At 37.4% G+C, this 15,429-nt stretch overlaps 1 protein-coding gene across 3 annotated transcripts in view; it reads left to right on the forward strand.

The window, feature by feature from the left end:
• Nucleotides 1-15,429, forward strand: part of VCAN (versican) — a 106,181-nt gene that overhangs the window by 43,089 nt on the left and 47,663 nt on the right. Inside the window, exon 7 of one of the 3 annotated variants that reach the window (XM_036309020.1) lies at nt 4,057-6,693. The exons of the other annotated variants lie outside the window; for them this stretch is intronic. Within the exon in view, the coding sequence (XP_036164913.1) occupies nt 4,057-6,693 (2,637 nt within the window). The remainder of the gene's footprint in view (nt 1-4,056; nt 6,694-15,429) is intronic. 3 annotated transcript variants of the gene reach the window in all.

A 15,429-nucleotide genomic window follows, 5' to 3' on the forward strand; every position in this document is an offset into this window, starting at 1 on the left:
TTAATTATGGAACTTAAAATAGTGGCCTAAAGAAGGCTAAATAAGTACTCACCACTTTATATGCTATTTCATCCATATTTGTTTACTTTTATTTTTATAAATCCTCACCCAAGGATATTTTTTTCATTGACCTTTTTAGAGAGAACAGAGGAGAAGGGAGGAGTGGGAGAGAGAGAAAAAAAAACATCGATGTGAGAAAAACATAGATTGGTCGCCTCCCATATGTACACCAACTGGGGACCTGGGATTGAGCCTGCAACCCAGGTATGTGCTCTTGACCAGGTATTGAACCTATAACCCTTCGGTCCACTGGCAGACACTCCAACCACTGAGCAAAACCAGCTAGGGCCATATTTGTTTACTTTTAAATTTGGCCTGCCCTTCTAACCTTTGGTCAGTTTATTTTTTGTATGACCTAGATCATAATCTGAGTATAGGCACCAACATTTATTCTTCCCTTATTGATATTTTTAAAATGTTTTCTGTTTATTGAATTTGAATATGTTAGCATTCACTCACTTATAAAACTATGTTAAAAGTTTTGCATTTTAATCTCACTGTTTCAATCTTACTTTCCCCCCAACTATTACATAGAATCAACTTACTGAGAATCCACTTTATTTGTGATTCCAATGTTTACAGTTATTTATGTATAAAACATTTAAACTAGAAGAACTAATTGGAAGTTAGTCATTTCCATATAATGTAGGCTAATGGGTATGAGTTAAATCGACTATCACACTGGTAATTGGGTTTTTATGTTTTATTAGAAAAATCTGCCAGATGTCTCCCAACAGAAGCATGGAGAAGATAGTCCATAGAACATAAAATGCCATAAGGACAGTGATGTGAAACATCTGTGTGGTAGACAGCTGCAAGGTTGGAAGCAGCTTTTGTGGGAAAAGAAGCATGCTGATTTCTGTTGGCTCCCTCGGCAATGAAGCTGAGGGGACACTGGTAGTTTTCCAAGACGTAAACTTCTCCATATGAGTGCTTCTGGAATGACACCTATAGAATAGCCTAGAATTGTGTTCTCACCTTCATAATAATCACCATTAATACAGTGACACTTACAACCCTCTTCAAAGTTATTTGTATTTTTTAAAAAAGATTTTTCGGGGTGGGGCAAGTGGTTGAAACAAATGGCCCAGAAGAGGAGCTATGCTGAGTTATGATGGGAATCGGCTGTTACATTGATGAAAAATCTACCCAACCCCAAAAAGGAAGTTTGAGGTTTTTCATTCCAAGTAGTATAATTAATTAAGTTAATTATGAGCAGACATTTTAACAGGGCTCTAAAATTATTGACAACCTTTTTTTAAAAAAAAAAAAATATATATATATCACACAAATCCTGGCTTTGTAAGGGAGATCCTCTCAGACTCACATTATGGTCACTTCACTATGTTCCAGGACTAGATGAAGCCAACACCAAATGGTCTCGTAATAATTGACAATGACATAGTTAGTGTTTTAAATGAGCCCTTCATTTTCAAACACCGTCAAGTGTTTGCATAGCCTTGTAGAAGTTGCTAGCACAGAACTGGGCTTGGAACCTAAGGATACCTGATTCACAGGCTCTGTTTGGCCCTAATACAGTTATCACCTCTTGTTAAATTAATCTCATCAGCTATGAAATACTCAGAGGGAAAAAGCAAAATTACCTTTTTTGTTGTTAATAATAATGAATAATTTTTTATAATATGCAGTGTAGTAAGTGTTTATATTATGTTTCCATGGTAACTTTCTTTGAATGTACATTTTACTGTTTTCCCAAAGAATGCGGTTATAAGACAAAAATGATATTTGGCAGTTAAATGAGGTAACAGTGATGGAATTTCAGAGGCTATAGAGAATTGAATTAAAAGAAAAACAGTCAACCACAATTTGGCTCCTTAAGTTGCTCATGTCAATCAAAATAGATTAAAGCTTCTTCCAATAAATGAATGTAGAAAGAGCTTTTCTTTAAAAAATAAGAAAAGGGGAAAAAGGATATTTTATATATTTTGAAGAGTTCAATTCTGTTTTTAAATTTAGTTTTGTTTTACTAAAGAAGGATAAATAGTGACAGACTTTAAAGATTGTTTAAATGCACTGTAATATATTCACCAAGTTTTTATTATAAAGTTGATTAATCTGGGCTATTATAGCTCAACTCTGATTTACAACAAAATGACATCATTTTATCATTACATTTTTAAAATAGAATTTACTTTTAGAGCAGTTTTAGGTTCACAGCAAAATTGAGTGATTTCCCATATATCCCCTGTCCCCATAGGCACCACCTCCCCCGTTGTTAGCATTCCCCTTACATTTGTTACAGTTGCAGACCCACATGTCACGTCGTAATCAATCACAGTCTATAGTTTACAGTAAAGTTCACTTTCTGTGCTGTACATTTTATAGTTTGGAAAAATATATAATGACATGTATTTACCATTCTAGTATTAGAACAGTTTCACTGATCTAACATCATTACATTTTGACAGACTAGATGGAGCCCAAAGGTATGCAATTTTATTTTCCAAGGACTTCTGTTTTGGGATTAAGAGTAAGACACAAGATATTATAAATACTACGGATACTACAACTCTTATCAGGGGGAACAGGCATTACCCATACAACTAGTTTTAAGTTGTACAAGATACAGCAAAGCAATGACTAAGGTTTCCTCAGAACATTTCCTTCTGAGTTTAGTGGCAACTAATTTTTGATTTTTGAAAGTCTGAATTTGAAAAAACAAACAGCACACAAATAACCCAGAATCTAATCTTTCTTTTTTTTAAAAAAAAAAATATTTTTATTGATTTCAGAGAAGAAGGGAGAGGGAAAGAGAGATAGAAATATCAATGATGAGAGAGAATCATTGATTGGCTGCCTCCTGCATGCCCCCTACTGGGGATGGAGTCCCCAAACCAAGCATGTGACCTTGACTGGAATCGAACCTACAGGCTGACACCCTATCCACTGAGCCAAACGGGCTAGGGCAACTCAGAATCTTTCTGTACTAAGCTGCTGCTTTCCCCCCTATGTTGAGAAGGAATCTTGTCTCCAACACTGTCGCTGTTACACACAATTTAAATGTCTTTAAACAGGCCAACCCATTCTCTGTAAATCTGGATGCCTTCTAATGTAGCGTTTTCTGATGACATGTTACTTTTTATTGCCTGAGCCTATTCTTTCTGATGCTCAGAGTTGTTTCCAGTGATTTGTAATTACAGACCTAAAATATATCATGTGGGTACTTTACTTCCTGTTCTACATTTGCGTCTCATGCTAAAGTAACCCTGGAACCAAGACCTTTAAGAGCTACAAGCACATTGTGCAGAACATTAGAACAAAATGTAGAAATACAACAAATGCCAAGTAGCCTCTGCCAAAAACATTTTATTGTTTATTAGAACGAGGCTCCACTAGAGTTGAAAGGAGGAGGAAGACAAATGCCCAACACCTGGAATCAGTGAAGAGTGGTTTTAAAAGTTTAATATCCTGTTTTTATGAAGCCCCTCCGCATTATGGACAATGTAATCGTTTATGTGTAACTTGGGGACATTTGATGTGGCTTTTGGTTGTTTTGCAATCTAAGGCACTCCCTCTCCCCTGAGTCACTGTGCAGCTTGAGAAGGAGAGAGAAACCTAGAGGCAGGGTACAGAAGCTTCCAGAAGAGTAACATTACGTTCTCCTACTAGGCTTCAAGTTGCTGCTGTAGTTTCTGATAAATCACCTATCTACTACTTCCAAACTCTGCATTCATATATATTTTTGGACATCTCCGTATTTTAAAACTAGATAATACTCATTTTCCTTAACCAGGAACAGTCATTCACATCAATGGGTAAAAGCAATGATAACCCTTACACTATAAAACAAGTGATCAATTGGTGACTATTAAATGTTCAGTTGCCTTTGGGTTAATTTAAGTAGTTTTTAGATTCCCATACATCACAAAACACATCTGGGTCACCCCAAAATACACAGCAGCATTTAACAAACACTGGACGTGCAACTTTTTATTAGTGCCTTGTCTAATCAAACTCTTTGAAATTATTTTCTAGCCAAACAGAATATATCAGAGACTACAACCATCGATCTGAATATCCTTACAGAAACTGCATCACACAGTTTATCCAAAGAACTACAAATGGTACCTGACAGAACTACACCAATCACCCCTTTAACTACTGACTTACCTGTCATTACAACAAAGTCCCCTGCTGTGGGAAACATAGCCAATTTTGAACAGAAATCCACAGTTCAGTCTCCAGTGGTCACACACAGATTAGCCACTGATTCACCCACACCTCCTGGGAGTACCATATCTGAAATTAGGGAAGAAGTGCCCCAAAGTACAACTGTCACCTCCCGTCATGCTACTGATTCGTGGAATGGTGTCATGGAATACATGCCAACACAAGAATCAGTTACACAAGTTGAACAAATAGAAGTGGGTCCCTTGGTAACATCTATGGAAATATCAAAGCACATTCCTTCCACAGAATTCTCTGTAACTGAAACACCTTTTGTATCTACAACAATGACCCTGGAATCCAAAACTGAAAAGAAAAGAGTAAGCACTACTTCTGATTTAGTGACAACAACCCGCTATTTCACCTTGAGAGAAGCTGGCGATGGTGGTGAAGACAGAACATCTACAGTTAGATCTGGCCAGAGCACCTTGGTCTTCAGCCAAATACCCGAAGTCATTACAGTGTCTAAGACTTCAGAAGATACCACCCCCAGTCAACTAATACCAGCATTGAGAACGGATACTTATACCAAGGATGAAATACAGGAAAAGGTCACCGTCGACCCATTTATAGAAAAAATAGAGGAAGAGGACTTCTCTGGAATGAAGTTCTCTACAGCTTCCTCAGAGTCTTTGGTGGAAATGACCAAATCCTTTGATTCACCAGCACTGACAACAACAAAGCTAAGCGTTGTGCCAACAGTGGCAAGAGATGTGGAGGAAGACTTTACAAGAACTCCAGTTGGATTAGGAACAGATGGCTATCAAGGCACTACAAAGTATGATGAGGGTATTACAACAGTGCATTCAACCCACAGCACTTTAAGTGTGGAGGTAGTCACTGTATCAAAATGGTCATGGGATGAAGATAGTATAACCTCAAAGCCGTTGGAGTCCACAGAACATGCACGTTCTCCAAAATTGCCCCCGGCCTTACTCACCACTACAGGAGTGAGTGGAAAGGATGAAGAAATCCCAGGTTTCACTCAGGATGGAGGAGAGGACTTTACTCTTATCCCAGATAGTACTCAAATGCCATTAGAGAAGTTTACTGAAGAAGACTCAACAGACCACGGGAAATTCACAATTAGATTTCAGCCAACTACATCAACTGGCATTACAGAAAAGTCAACTTTGAGGGATTCTATAGCTGAAGAAAGAGTCCCCCCTGTCACAAGCATGGAAGATCGAGCTGCTCATGCAACTGTAGAAGGAAGTGCTTTGGATAAAGCAGAAGATATGGATGTCTCTGAGCCTGTATCTACTGTCCCTCAATTTGCACACACTTCAGATATGGAAGGATCAACATTCGTTAATTATAGTAGCACCCAGGAGTCTACTTATGTAAGCACTTCCCATACCGTTCCTCTTTCTGTAATTCCCAAGACAGAATGGGGAGTGTTGGTACCTTCTGCTCCATCAGAAGGTGAAGTTCTAGGTGAACCCTCTCAAGACATACATGCCATTGATCAGACTCACCTGGAAGCAACAATTTCTCCTGAAACTATAGGAAGAACAACAGAAATTGCACAGAGAACAACTCAGGAAGAATTTCCTTGGAAAGATCAGACTCCAGAAAAAACAGTTCCTGCCCTTGGTTCTACAGCTGGCACAGCCAAGGAAGCAACACTACCTTTGGATGAACATGAAAGTGATGGGTCAGCATATACTGTTTCTGAAGACAGATGGGTGACGAGTTCTGAGAGAGTCCCAATTTTAGAAACAACTCCAATTGGAAAAGTTGGGCATACTCTGTCTTATCTACCTGGTGCTGTCACTGAGCACAAAGCAAAAATAGATGAAGTTGTAAGGCTAACACCAAGCACGGGGCCAACAGTATTTTTAAGTCCGGGGGCTGAACAAAAATATGAAAGAGAAGGTACTAGTCCAAGGGGAGTTGTATCGCCTTTAAGCACCAGTGTTACCCAGCTTATAGAAGAAACCACTATTGAGGAAAGAGAGAAAACATCCTTAGATTATATTGAGTTAGGTTCAGGATTATTCGAAAAGCCCAAAGTCACAGAACTCCCAGAATTTTCAACAATTAAAGCCACAGTTCCAAGTGAGATGACTACCGCCTTCAGTTCAGCAGACAGACTTCACACAACTTCAGCCTTCAAGCCCTCTTTAGCACCCACAGAGAAACCTCCCCTCATTGACAGAGAACCCGGTGAAGAGACAACCAGCGACATGGTAATCATTGCAGAATCAACATCGCATGTTCTTCCCACTACCCTTGAGGATAAGGAAATGGAAACCGGTATCGATAGAGAGTATTTCACAACTTCAAGTCCTCTTCCTGTCACACAGCCAACAAGACCGCCCACTGTAGAAGGCAAAGAGGCCTTCCGTCCTCAGGCACTTTCCACTCCAGAACCCCCGACGGGGACAAAATTCCACCCTGACATAAATATTTATATTATTGAGGTCAGAGAAAACAAGACAGGTAAGTCTTTGCTTTTTAGACATACCAGTCAAGGCAATCAGCATTTTATCTTGAAAATTTCTTTTGGAAAAAAAGTGAACTTACCAAATGCTGCCATTAGAAGATATCTGGAGTGTGAAAAAGTTCTGTGTTTTAGCTTCACATATTTGTACAAGCACTGGAAGAATATGTTAAAGAATTTGGAAGAATGTTAGATACAGTTTTATTTTAAAGGTTATAAGAAGCCCTGCTTTGTCATCTAATATAACCAAATCATCCCGTTACATCACTTCAGAACATGCAGAACAAAGTGTGTTAATTTCAATGTCTTTCCATGCATTACTACTCAGTGTAGTACTAGACTGTGTTAACATTCCATTGGTCTTTAACTATTAACCTTCAGTACTTACATTGTGGACAGCTAAAACCCTTTTCACATTCCTAGGGCTGACAAAAAGACATCTAAAGGTTTGCTATGGTTTTGTTTTTTTTTTGGTTTTGTTTTTATTATATGACTTGTGGGTGAGTTATAGTCTGCTGCTTAAAAGTTATTTCATGCAAGTTCCAAATGTTTTTAAGTTGTTGTCCTTGGGTATTTTAATGAGGCTTTAAATATTTAGGACAAATACAATCTAGCTCAGTTCTAGGAATTGCTGTAATTCATTGCATCCAATATCATTTCAGAAGATGGCTATGTCAGCATTATCTCTCTTTCCTAAAACCAGGTTATCATGTTATTATTTTATGGTTTCGTTGTTTCATCTGTAGGAATGCTTTATATTTTGCTTATTTATCTCTCTGGTGAAATGTTTAAAAGCTGTGTTTTTTTTACATTGATTAATACTTGCAATTTTCATTATCAAACATACTGTACTCCTTTCTAAAAACCACATCATCTTTTAATTTTGGTAAGCTGAGTTTAGACTACACAGTTCAATAGATCAAGTTTGTTTGTCTCTTTCTAAGTTAGGAGTCAAGATCCTTGATTTTAATTAAGGTGCTATATTCTAGTGTTGATATGTGAATTAAATGAACGGCTACTCATTTTTCCTTGACACGGCTCTGGGAAGACGGGCTAGAAGAATGTGGTGTGTTCTCTCTTACTGTTGAGATAGGCCCCTCAGAGGGTTATTTTTCTTAAGAGTAACTCTATCGTCATTAGACTTCCCAGGAGGGCACTTTTTGGGAACAAACAGGTAACTCTGTTGTCATATCAGTTGGCCTCCAGCTCTGTAGATGGAGATTTCACAGCTCTACTGTCTTCACAGCTCTGCTGTCCAGAATTTTCTCAATGTGCAAGTTCTTGCCAGGGCCGTAAATAGAGGAGAAGGGAATACATTCCCAGAGTATTGAAGTTAATCTTCACTTTCTAATACAGTTGGAAGAGGCCAGGATTGGAGCATTATTTTCCTACTGACAATGCTGTTTCTTGGAAGCCATAGCGTATTTCCTACATTCCTTTCCTGCCTCTGGGAACTGGAGTTGGAGAGAGAAGATGAGTTGCCAAGTAGTGGGAATGAGGATTGCTGTTAGTAGGCTTGGAAAACTGAAAAGAAGGTATAACTAGGAAGAAGAAGTGAAGAGAAATGAAAAGGAGCTACTGCCATCACTTAGTGAATGACTGACACACAGCAGTTTTTCCCATTTATATTCCTCTTTTGTTAGTGTAGATATTAAGTTGAATCAAATAATCTAGAAAACAGTAAAGAATGTTCCACATTTAAAAAGCCTTCTACATGGGAAACTGTTAAAGTTAGAGTGATCAAATTACAAAAATGGAAAAGTGAAACCCCATCTCCCTGGAAGAATTGGCAGTTGCAGAAAAAAAAAAAAATCTAAGTCTATAAACAGTTACTCGAAATGGAGGGTCTAGTAACCTCACCAGCAGCCATTTATACAAAGGTGCGTATTTATATTTGACTAGTGAACTTAACTTAGCTGGATCCAGGAGACATGACTTGGTGTTCCTTTTCTTTCTTCCACTTTTAAAGCATGGGACCAAGATTTGTCTTAAAATTAATTTTTGTTCAGCACCGAGAACAAGTGGTCAGAAAACTCTGGGGAAAGAGATTATTTGGTTATCTTCATCAGGACAGGGTTTCAGGGTTGGCATGGGTGGGTGAGTGCGTGGGGTGAGCCTGTATCTACCTAGTTTCCTCCCTCCATCTTTCTCTCTCTCTTCCTCTCCCTCCTCTCCCCCCTCTTTATTATTTTGGTATAGTTTGTATATGCCATTCTCTTTATGACTAAAAGCATTATTTATTGCCTTATTAAGACAATGAGGTTAGCTCAGATACAACTGCTTACTTTTACTTGTTTCCTATGAGAAACTTAATTTTTCAAGCATTTTGAACTTTGGCAAGGGAAAGCCCTAAAGCAGATGTTAAATTAATGAGTTCTAAGGCAGGTGTACATTAACAAAGAAAAAATACGTATGTGCCTAAAAAAGCAACCTTTTTATGTATCAAGGCACATTTTTCCAGACTGGAAAATCCTTGGTATATGTATGAACTTGTATAAATCTTTTCACAAACATAGACTCAACCTCTATGTATACTGTATATCCAAGTAAGCAAAAATACCACCCATGCTACACTAAACCAAGACATTCATAATTTTTTCTACACTCAGCAAATCTTATAAATCTTTATATTTTTTTTACTACTATTAAACAAAACATGCTACTCAGGACATGTTTATGTTATATTTGTTCAAATGGATCTTAATAGCAACTTAGGGTGCTGTTGCCAGAGGGCAGCTAGAGTTAGCAGTTAAAAAATCTGAAGGAACTTTTCAGCTCATAAAAGTTTTATGAGCTGAAAAATGCTATGGGGTGTATTTAACAGTGGTTTGGGGGATACTGAAAACATGACTCCTGTCTATTTCAGGAGTAATTTGCACACCTGCATTCTGGAAAATTATTAAAAGGTTTTCTTTGTGAACATGTATGAAGTTTACAGGGTTTAATGGTGTAGGAAGAGTTCCTTCAATTCTGGGCTTTTATTTTATTTTTTAAAGAATGCTTTTTTTCTAAATCATCTGAAATGTCACAAGTTAGTGTAACAGAACTGTGACTGTTTTTTAAAACAATGATATACTGGTATCTTTACATCAAAGAATACCTTGGAAATATGCAAACATTTTTATGCAAATGCTCACAATTATAGCCTTAAAATAGGTGGCTTATTAGTGTTTTTTTTTTTTTTTTTTTTTTTTTTTAAACAAGTTCATATAAACTACATAATATTTGTCAGGCCAGCTTGATGTTATTTGTCTTGTCAGATTTTTTCTTTTCTTATTTTATCATTTATATCATTCTAAATCTGAGTGCAAGGCAAGAAGTGTAAAGCCAATACTAAACTAAAATGATATAAATGTCAAGAGATATAAAATTATTAATGTAATGGATATTAAAAATCAATGAGATATTAAGTAAGATAATTTTGCCTCTAAATTTGAACTTACTTTGCTTGGTTTCCTTATTGAAAATTATGCTTACATATTGCTTACATCATTCAGAAGTGACTCCCATGAGAATGCTGCTACAAGCACAGTGCTTGGCACAAGAGAACCACGTAGCACAAATGAACCCCCTCTCAGCTTTAGGAATTATTTTATGCTGAACTTCTAAATATAGGAAGATTTAGACTGTCTTGTACTAAATAGGTAAAAACCGAGTTAAAACTCAAGATGCTTTATACCTCGGGGAGCCAACGGTAATTATACTGCAGTATCTGCTTGACTGCAGGCGCTTGTTAGCATTTTAATCCTCTATGGACAGTGTCTGTTTGGGTGATGCCAGGAGGGTGCAGATCAGAAGCAGCTGCAGCCCTTATTATAATATAGTATTTAAATATAGTTTTGATTCTGTAGGACCCACACATACAATTCATTAGCTTTTTCATGTGTGGAAATTGGGCTTATGATTTTAGTAACTACCAATTCCTTTTTATTTTTTTCAGAGAAAAAGAGCTTTTTCCGAATTCTTTATGAATTTTTGCAGGTACTGGGCCCAGCCTCTCCTTGCATATTCATAGAACACATGGGCATTCCCTGCTGTCTTTTTGTTGTTGTCAAGGAAACCCTCTAGTTCTCTACACAGGGATTACATTCTTCTTTCTTAATAGCTCTTAGATCATTCATTTGTGCAATGAATAAAAAATGTATTCACAGGCCCAGACAGTGGTCAGCACTTTTTTTGGAGGGGGGTGGGCTGGTGGGCGTAGCTAAGGGGACAGACGTGCCTGGTGAGAGGAGCAGTAGGGATAAAAGAAATGCTCTCTGAGGTTTCATTTTAATAAGGTAAAGCTGAAAATTTTGTGTTTTTTAAAAAAGTGATTATTTTTGTCAGTTTACACCTCAATGAGACCAGTTTGTCAGGTACAAAAAGAAGAATTGGTTATTCAGTGGTTTTATGAATGGAAGGATTATAAGAATAACCCTAGTTGGGGGCAGTAGGGATGGCGATGTGTTTTGGTGAAAACTGTTGTACATTTTTTCATTTATATTGAAGTACTCCGAATTTTTTTACAACATAATTGAAGCGATAGAAAACTGTAAAACATTCATCCTAAGGCGTCATGTGGACAACTGAAAATCTACTTTATTTCATTAAAAATGGTGTTCCTTAGAGAGATATGCCAGTGTTTAGACTTTTGAGTATGAATTAGGAGGGAAACATCTAGCTATTGACAAGAAGACTATACTTATTTTTAAAAAGAGTAATTTGATTCTTGAGAAGAAAATAAATTATGAAGAACCTTCTAAATACTTGCTAGAATTTAAAGTATGAGATTTTTAAACTGGAAAAATCTCTGGAGGGAGAGGGAGAGTTAATTATGTTTCAGCATCTGTGTCTATGGACATTTAACATACTGTGTCATGGTATTATACCCAGACTTGCTTGTGCACACGTCTGATCGGTATATGCCACCTTGGCTGGCTTCGAGTGTCCTCGTTGCTTGGCTTTACCACAGTATTCCCAGTATCTCACAGGACAGTTCTGTTGCTTTGACCATATGATGCATACACTAGGTTTCCGAAAGTTGATTTTTCTAAACTGAGAACAGGAAAAGGAAATGTACTAATGTATAACCTGTGTACTTTAATGGGATATAGCGTAATTGTCATATTTCAGTATTTTGCAATCTCACCCTTACTCTGCCCTTCAGGGGAGTCATTTTACTACCTGAAGAGAAAACGTTCTCTGCCTATCTCTTCATACCCACCCTCAAGGAAATATTTTAGAGGGTTATTGGAATAATCATTCAGTCAAACAACTGTGTGGCGAGGGTAAAGAAAATAATACAATCTATAGATTAGTTGAGAAGGCAACTTGAAATAATTAGTAAGCAAAAGAGTATGTAATGAAGGAAAATTGCTTGCTTTAGTAAAAGGAAAAATAGAGGTAACATGAACTAAGTAATATGAAAAGCATCTTTAGCAGGCAAAGTCTCAGAATTGGTCTCCCAGGAAACTCTGAACATTTGTCCCCTTACTAGGCAACCACACAGTTTACCTGGGAGGCCCCAGAGCTGCAGCAGCCAGGCTCCATGTCACCAACCAGGATGCCCGTCCATGCTGGGGTGTGAGACACCAGGGAATCGCCCAGTGCATCAGTATTGCCCACACTGCTTTTCAACCCTAGCTGTCTCACAAAATAACCAGTGAACCTCCAAATAAAAATACCCTCCACCCGACCTCCCATGAGACAACTTGAATCCGAATTTCTAGTGGTGGAGCTCAGGCATTGCTATTTTTCTTAATTTTCCTTCATTTTTAAATTAGTATCTGTCTTTCTTAATGTGCCCCATGAGATTGTGATGCACAGTGAGGGTTCAAAACCACTGATAAGCTGAAGGCTTTCTACCTACAGGCAGTGGCTGACATACCAAAATTCCTGGGGTGGGGGCTGCTCTAAGCCTCTGCCAGTTTAAAATGTACTTGACCAATTTTAAGGAGGAAAAAATTATGTCTGAACGAAATAGTGGTCTTTGAGCATATTTTGGGAAGTGTAGCTTTTGTCACAAATGTTAAATGAATCTTGGCATCTGTAAGTGAGGAATATGTGAAACATATTTCATATATCATTGACATATGTTTTTAAAGTTTCAGGATTAACTGTAATTGGGTCAAAGTAATATCGAAGGGTGGAGAATGTATCTCGAATTACCCAGAACTGCATACCTCACTTGGCTGTATCCATGTTACCTTCTCTCTATCAACGTGGAAATTAAAAGGAACTATGTATGCTTTGGCTTAAGGATTCTCTTGACTGTATTGATGTCTATAGTATACAAGTATGTATTTTAATTTGAGGAAAACAGGGATTATCACCCCGATATCAACCTATAGAGAATGCCGGATTTGGAAAGAAAATCAATGATTACAAATATTGAGACTGTGCCTGCACCTTTAGATTACCTGGATTTTTATAACTCTCGGAGTTTTTAGTGTTTGAGTTATCTGTATGGTTCTTTAGTTATAGTTTCGAATTGGGGCTGTTACTACAGCCGAAGAACAACCATTTCTTCAGGCTAAAATGTAAATCTTTGAAAGGGAGCATCAAACAAGTATAGAATGAAAATTTTCATTCTTGATGATAAATAACTGTGTAGACATTCTTCCAACAAAATTCCCCAAAGAAGGGCTAAGTGGTCAGAGTCTAAGGAGCACTACATGTTTAAAGGATCCTTTTACTTTAATTATGGAATATAGAAGTAAGGGAGGTGAGATAAAAATATAAAAACTAGGGGATTAAAAAAAAATTCTTTGTTGTTGAAAGTTTTACATGTGCCTCTTTTTCGCCCCATTGACAATGAGGGGATTTATAAATAAGAAACAGTATGTCAGAGTCCTTTGGCGTACAAATAAAAAACAGCACCAGTTAGGGCTGAGGAGCGTTAGAGAAGGTATGTTGGAGAAGGGTGGGCTGTAGCTGGATCTTTCATGCTCAGTGTGCGGGAGAAGTTCACAGGAGGACTGAGAAAGCATGCCAAGTCGGGGCAGGGGCTCTTCCTGAGTGGAAGTCTGAGATGGGAATGAGGATGTTGAGACAGGGACATGGAGCTGCTGGTCTCCAGGGCAGAGAAGCAGAGAATCACAGAGAACTGAAGGAAGAGGATAAATGTGGGGAGTTAATGGAGATGTTTGAACACTCTTTTGAAGAAATCAGATGGTAGAGGTGACCAGAAACTACTGCTAATTTTTGAAGAAAGAAGTGGCATCATTAAAAAATAAAATGGTGTTTGGTGAAGTTTAACTTAGTAGCCATAATTTTGGAGGCTTAGAAAAGAAGTATATATACATGATGGGGCAAAAATAGGTTTACAGTTGTTCCTATAGAAAATATAATAATAAGTAATAATACATTAACAAACTGTGTTTTTTGTACTCACAACTATAACCTACTTAGCCCCCCCCCCCCGTATTTGTTTATTAGAGGCAGTTATTTTATATTAGTCACAGTTTTTATTTAAATTATAAATCCATGAATCTGACCAAAGCATTTTTCTGGTGTTAGGATATCTGGTAATTATCAATTATCTATCTATCTATCTATCTATCTATCTATCTATTATCTATTATCTATCTATCTATCTATCTATCTATCTATCTATCTATCTATCAACTATAACCAGCTTTGACAATGCTAGATAACTAAAGTGAGAAAGATTTTAAAAGTACTGCCCTTGATTATTTTTTATTTGTTCTGCTTTTAAGGAAACATTTAAAACCCAAATAATGTGGCTCACTTCCCTTTCATGTAGCTCTTTATCCTGTTGTTCAGAAATGCTTGAAGGTCACAAAATTACTGGATTATGCTCTCCAGCAAAGCCCTTTCTCTTTAATTGGGAGTTATGAAGTGGCTTGGGCCTTTCCTATAAGCCCAAGCTCACACTCAGAGATATCTCCTTAAGCACACTTAGACCAGATGGCGGTATCTAAACACATTCTTTCCTCTTGAGGGAACAGCATTATTAGAGAATTATCTGAAGTTGAGAAAAGGGAGGATTCCCGTTTATCATCCCCATAATAGGTTTGCCTCGTAAGAATAAGGTCATCAGAAATGCTTATATTGCTCATACTTATATTTTGCCCTTTCTGGGTGTAATTCCTGATAAATGGAGAAATATTGAGCTTCTCACTCAGCAAGAAGGGGGCTGTCAGTGTAAGATAACATGCCTGGGTGGCACACCAAGCGTACCTCGGCCAGCAGAGGTAATAGAGAGATGGGTCGCATAATCCACTATTGATCTCCCAACCTTTAGTTCAGTCTCTCTCTCTCTCACTGCTGGGGAGATTGAGTATTGCTAAAGTACCACATAATTTCCAATCATTATGGTAATTAAAGGTGCAAAAATATCTGATAAAATTTTGGGAGGGTATTTATATCTTGATTACTAAGGTCAAATTTTTTTTATTATTCTGAGTTGGCGCCATTTTTAGTGTCTCAAATTTTGCAAATGTTGAGGAAAGGATGTCTGTGGTAACCTGGTTGAAATTCACATTAGGTGGTTTTCTTTGCTTCATACGAAGCCAGTTCGCTTTGTATTTTCATTAAGAGCATCTCAAAGATGAATGAAATAGAAGCATTTGTTTCAGGCTGGTTTCTGGATCTATAGGTGTGTATCAGAAAACCTAAACTTACTAAAGAACTTCAAGCTGTTTCTATTTAGATGCTGTGAGTATTTCTCACACACTGCAGTATGGCTGTTTGTTGTATTTTTAAAATAAGGAAACAAAATCTTTTTTGTT

Source organism: Myotis myotis, unplaced genomic scaffold, assembly GCF_014108235.1.
Source record: "Myotis myotis isolate mMyoMyo1 unplaced genomic scaffold, mMyoMyo1.p scaffold_m19_p_5, whole genome shotgun sequence".
Taxonomy (NCBI): Eukaryota; Metazoa; Chordata; class Mammalia; order Chiroptera; family Vespertilionidae; genus Myotis; species Myotis myotis.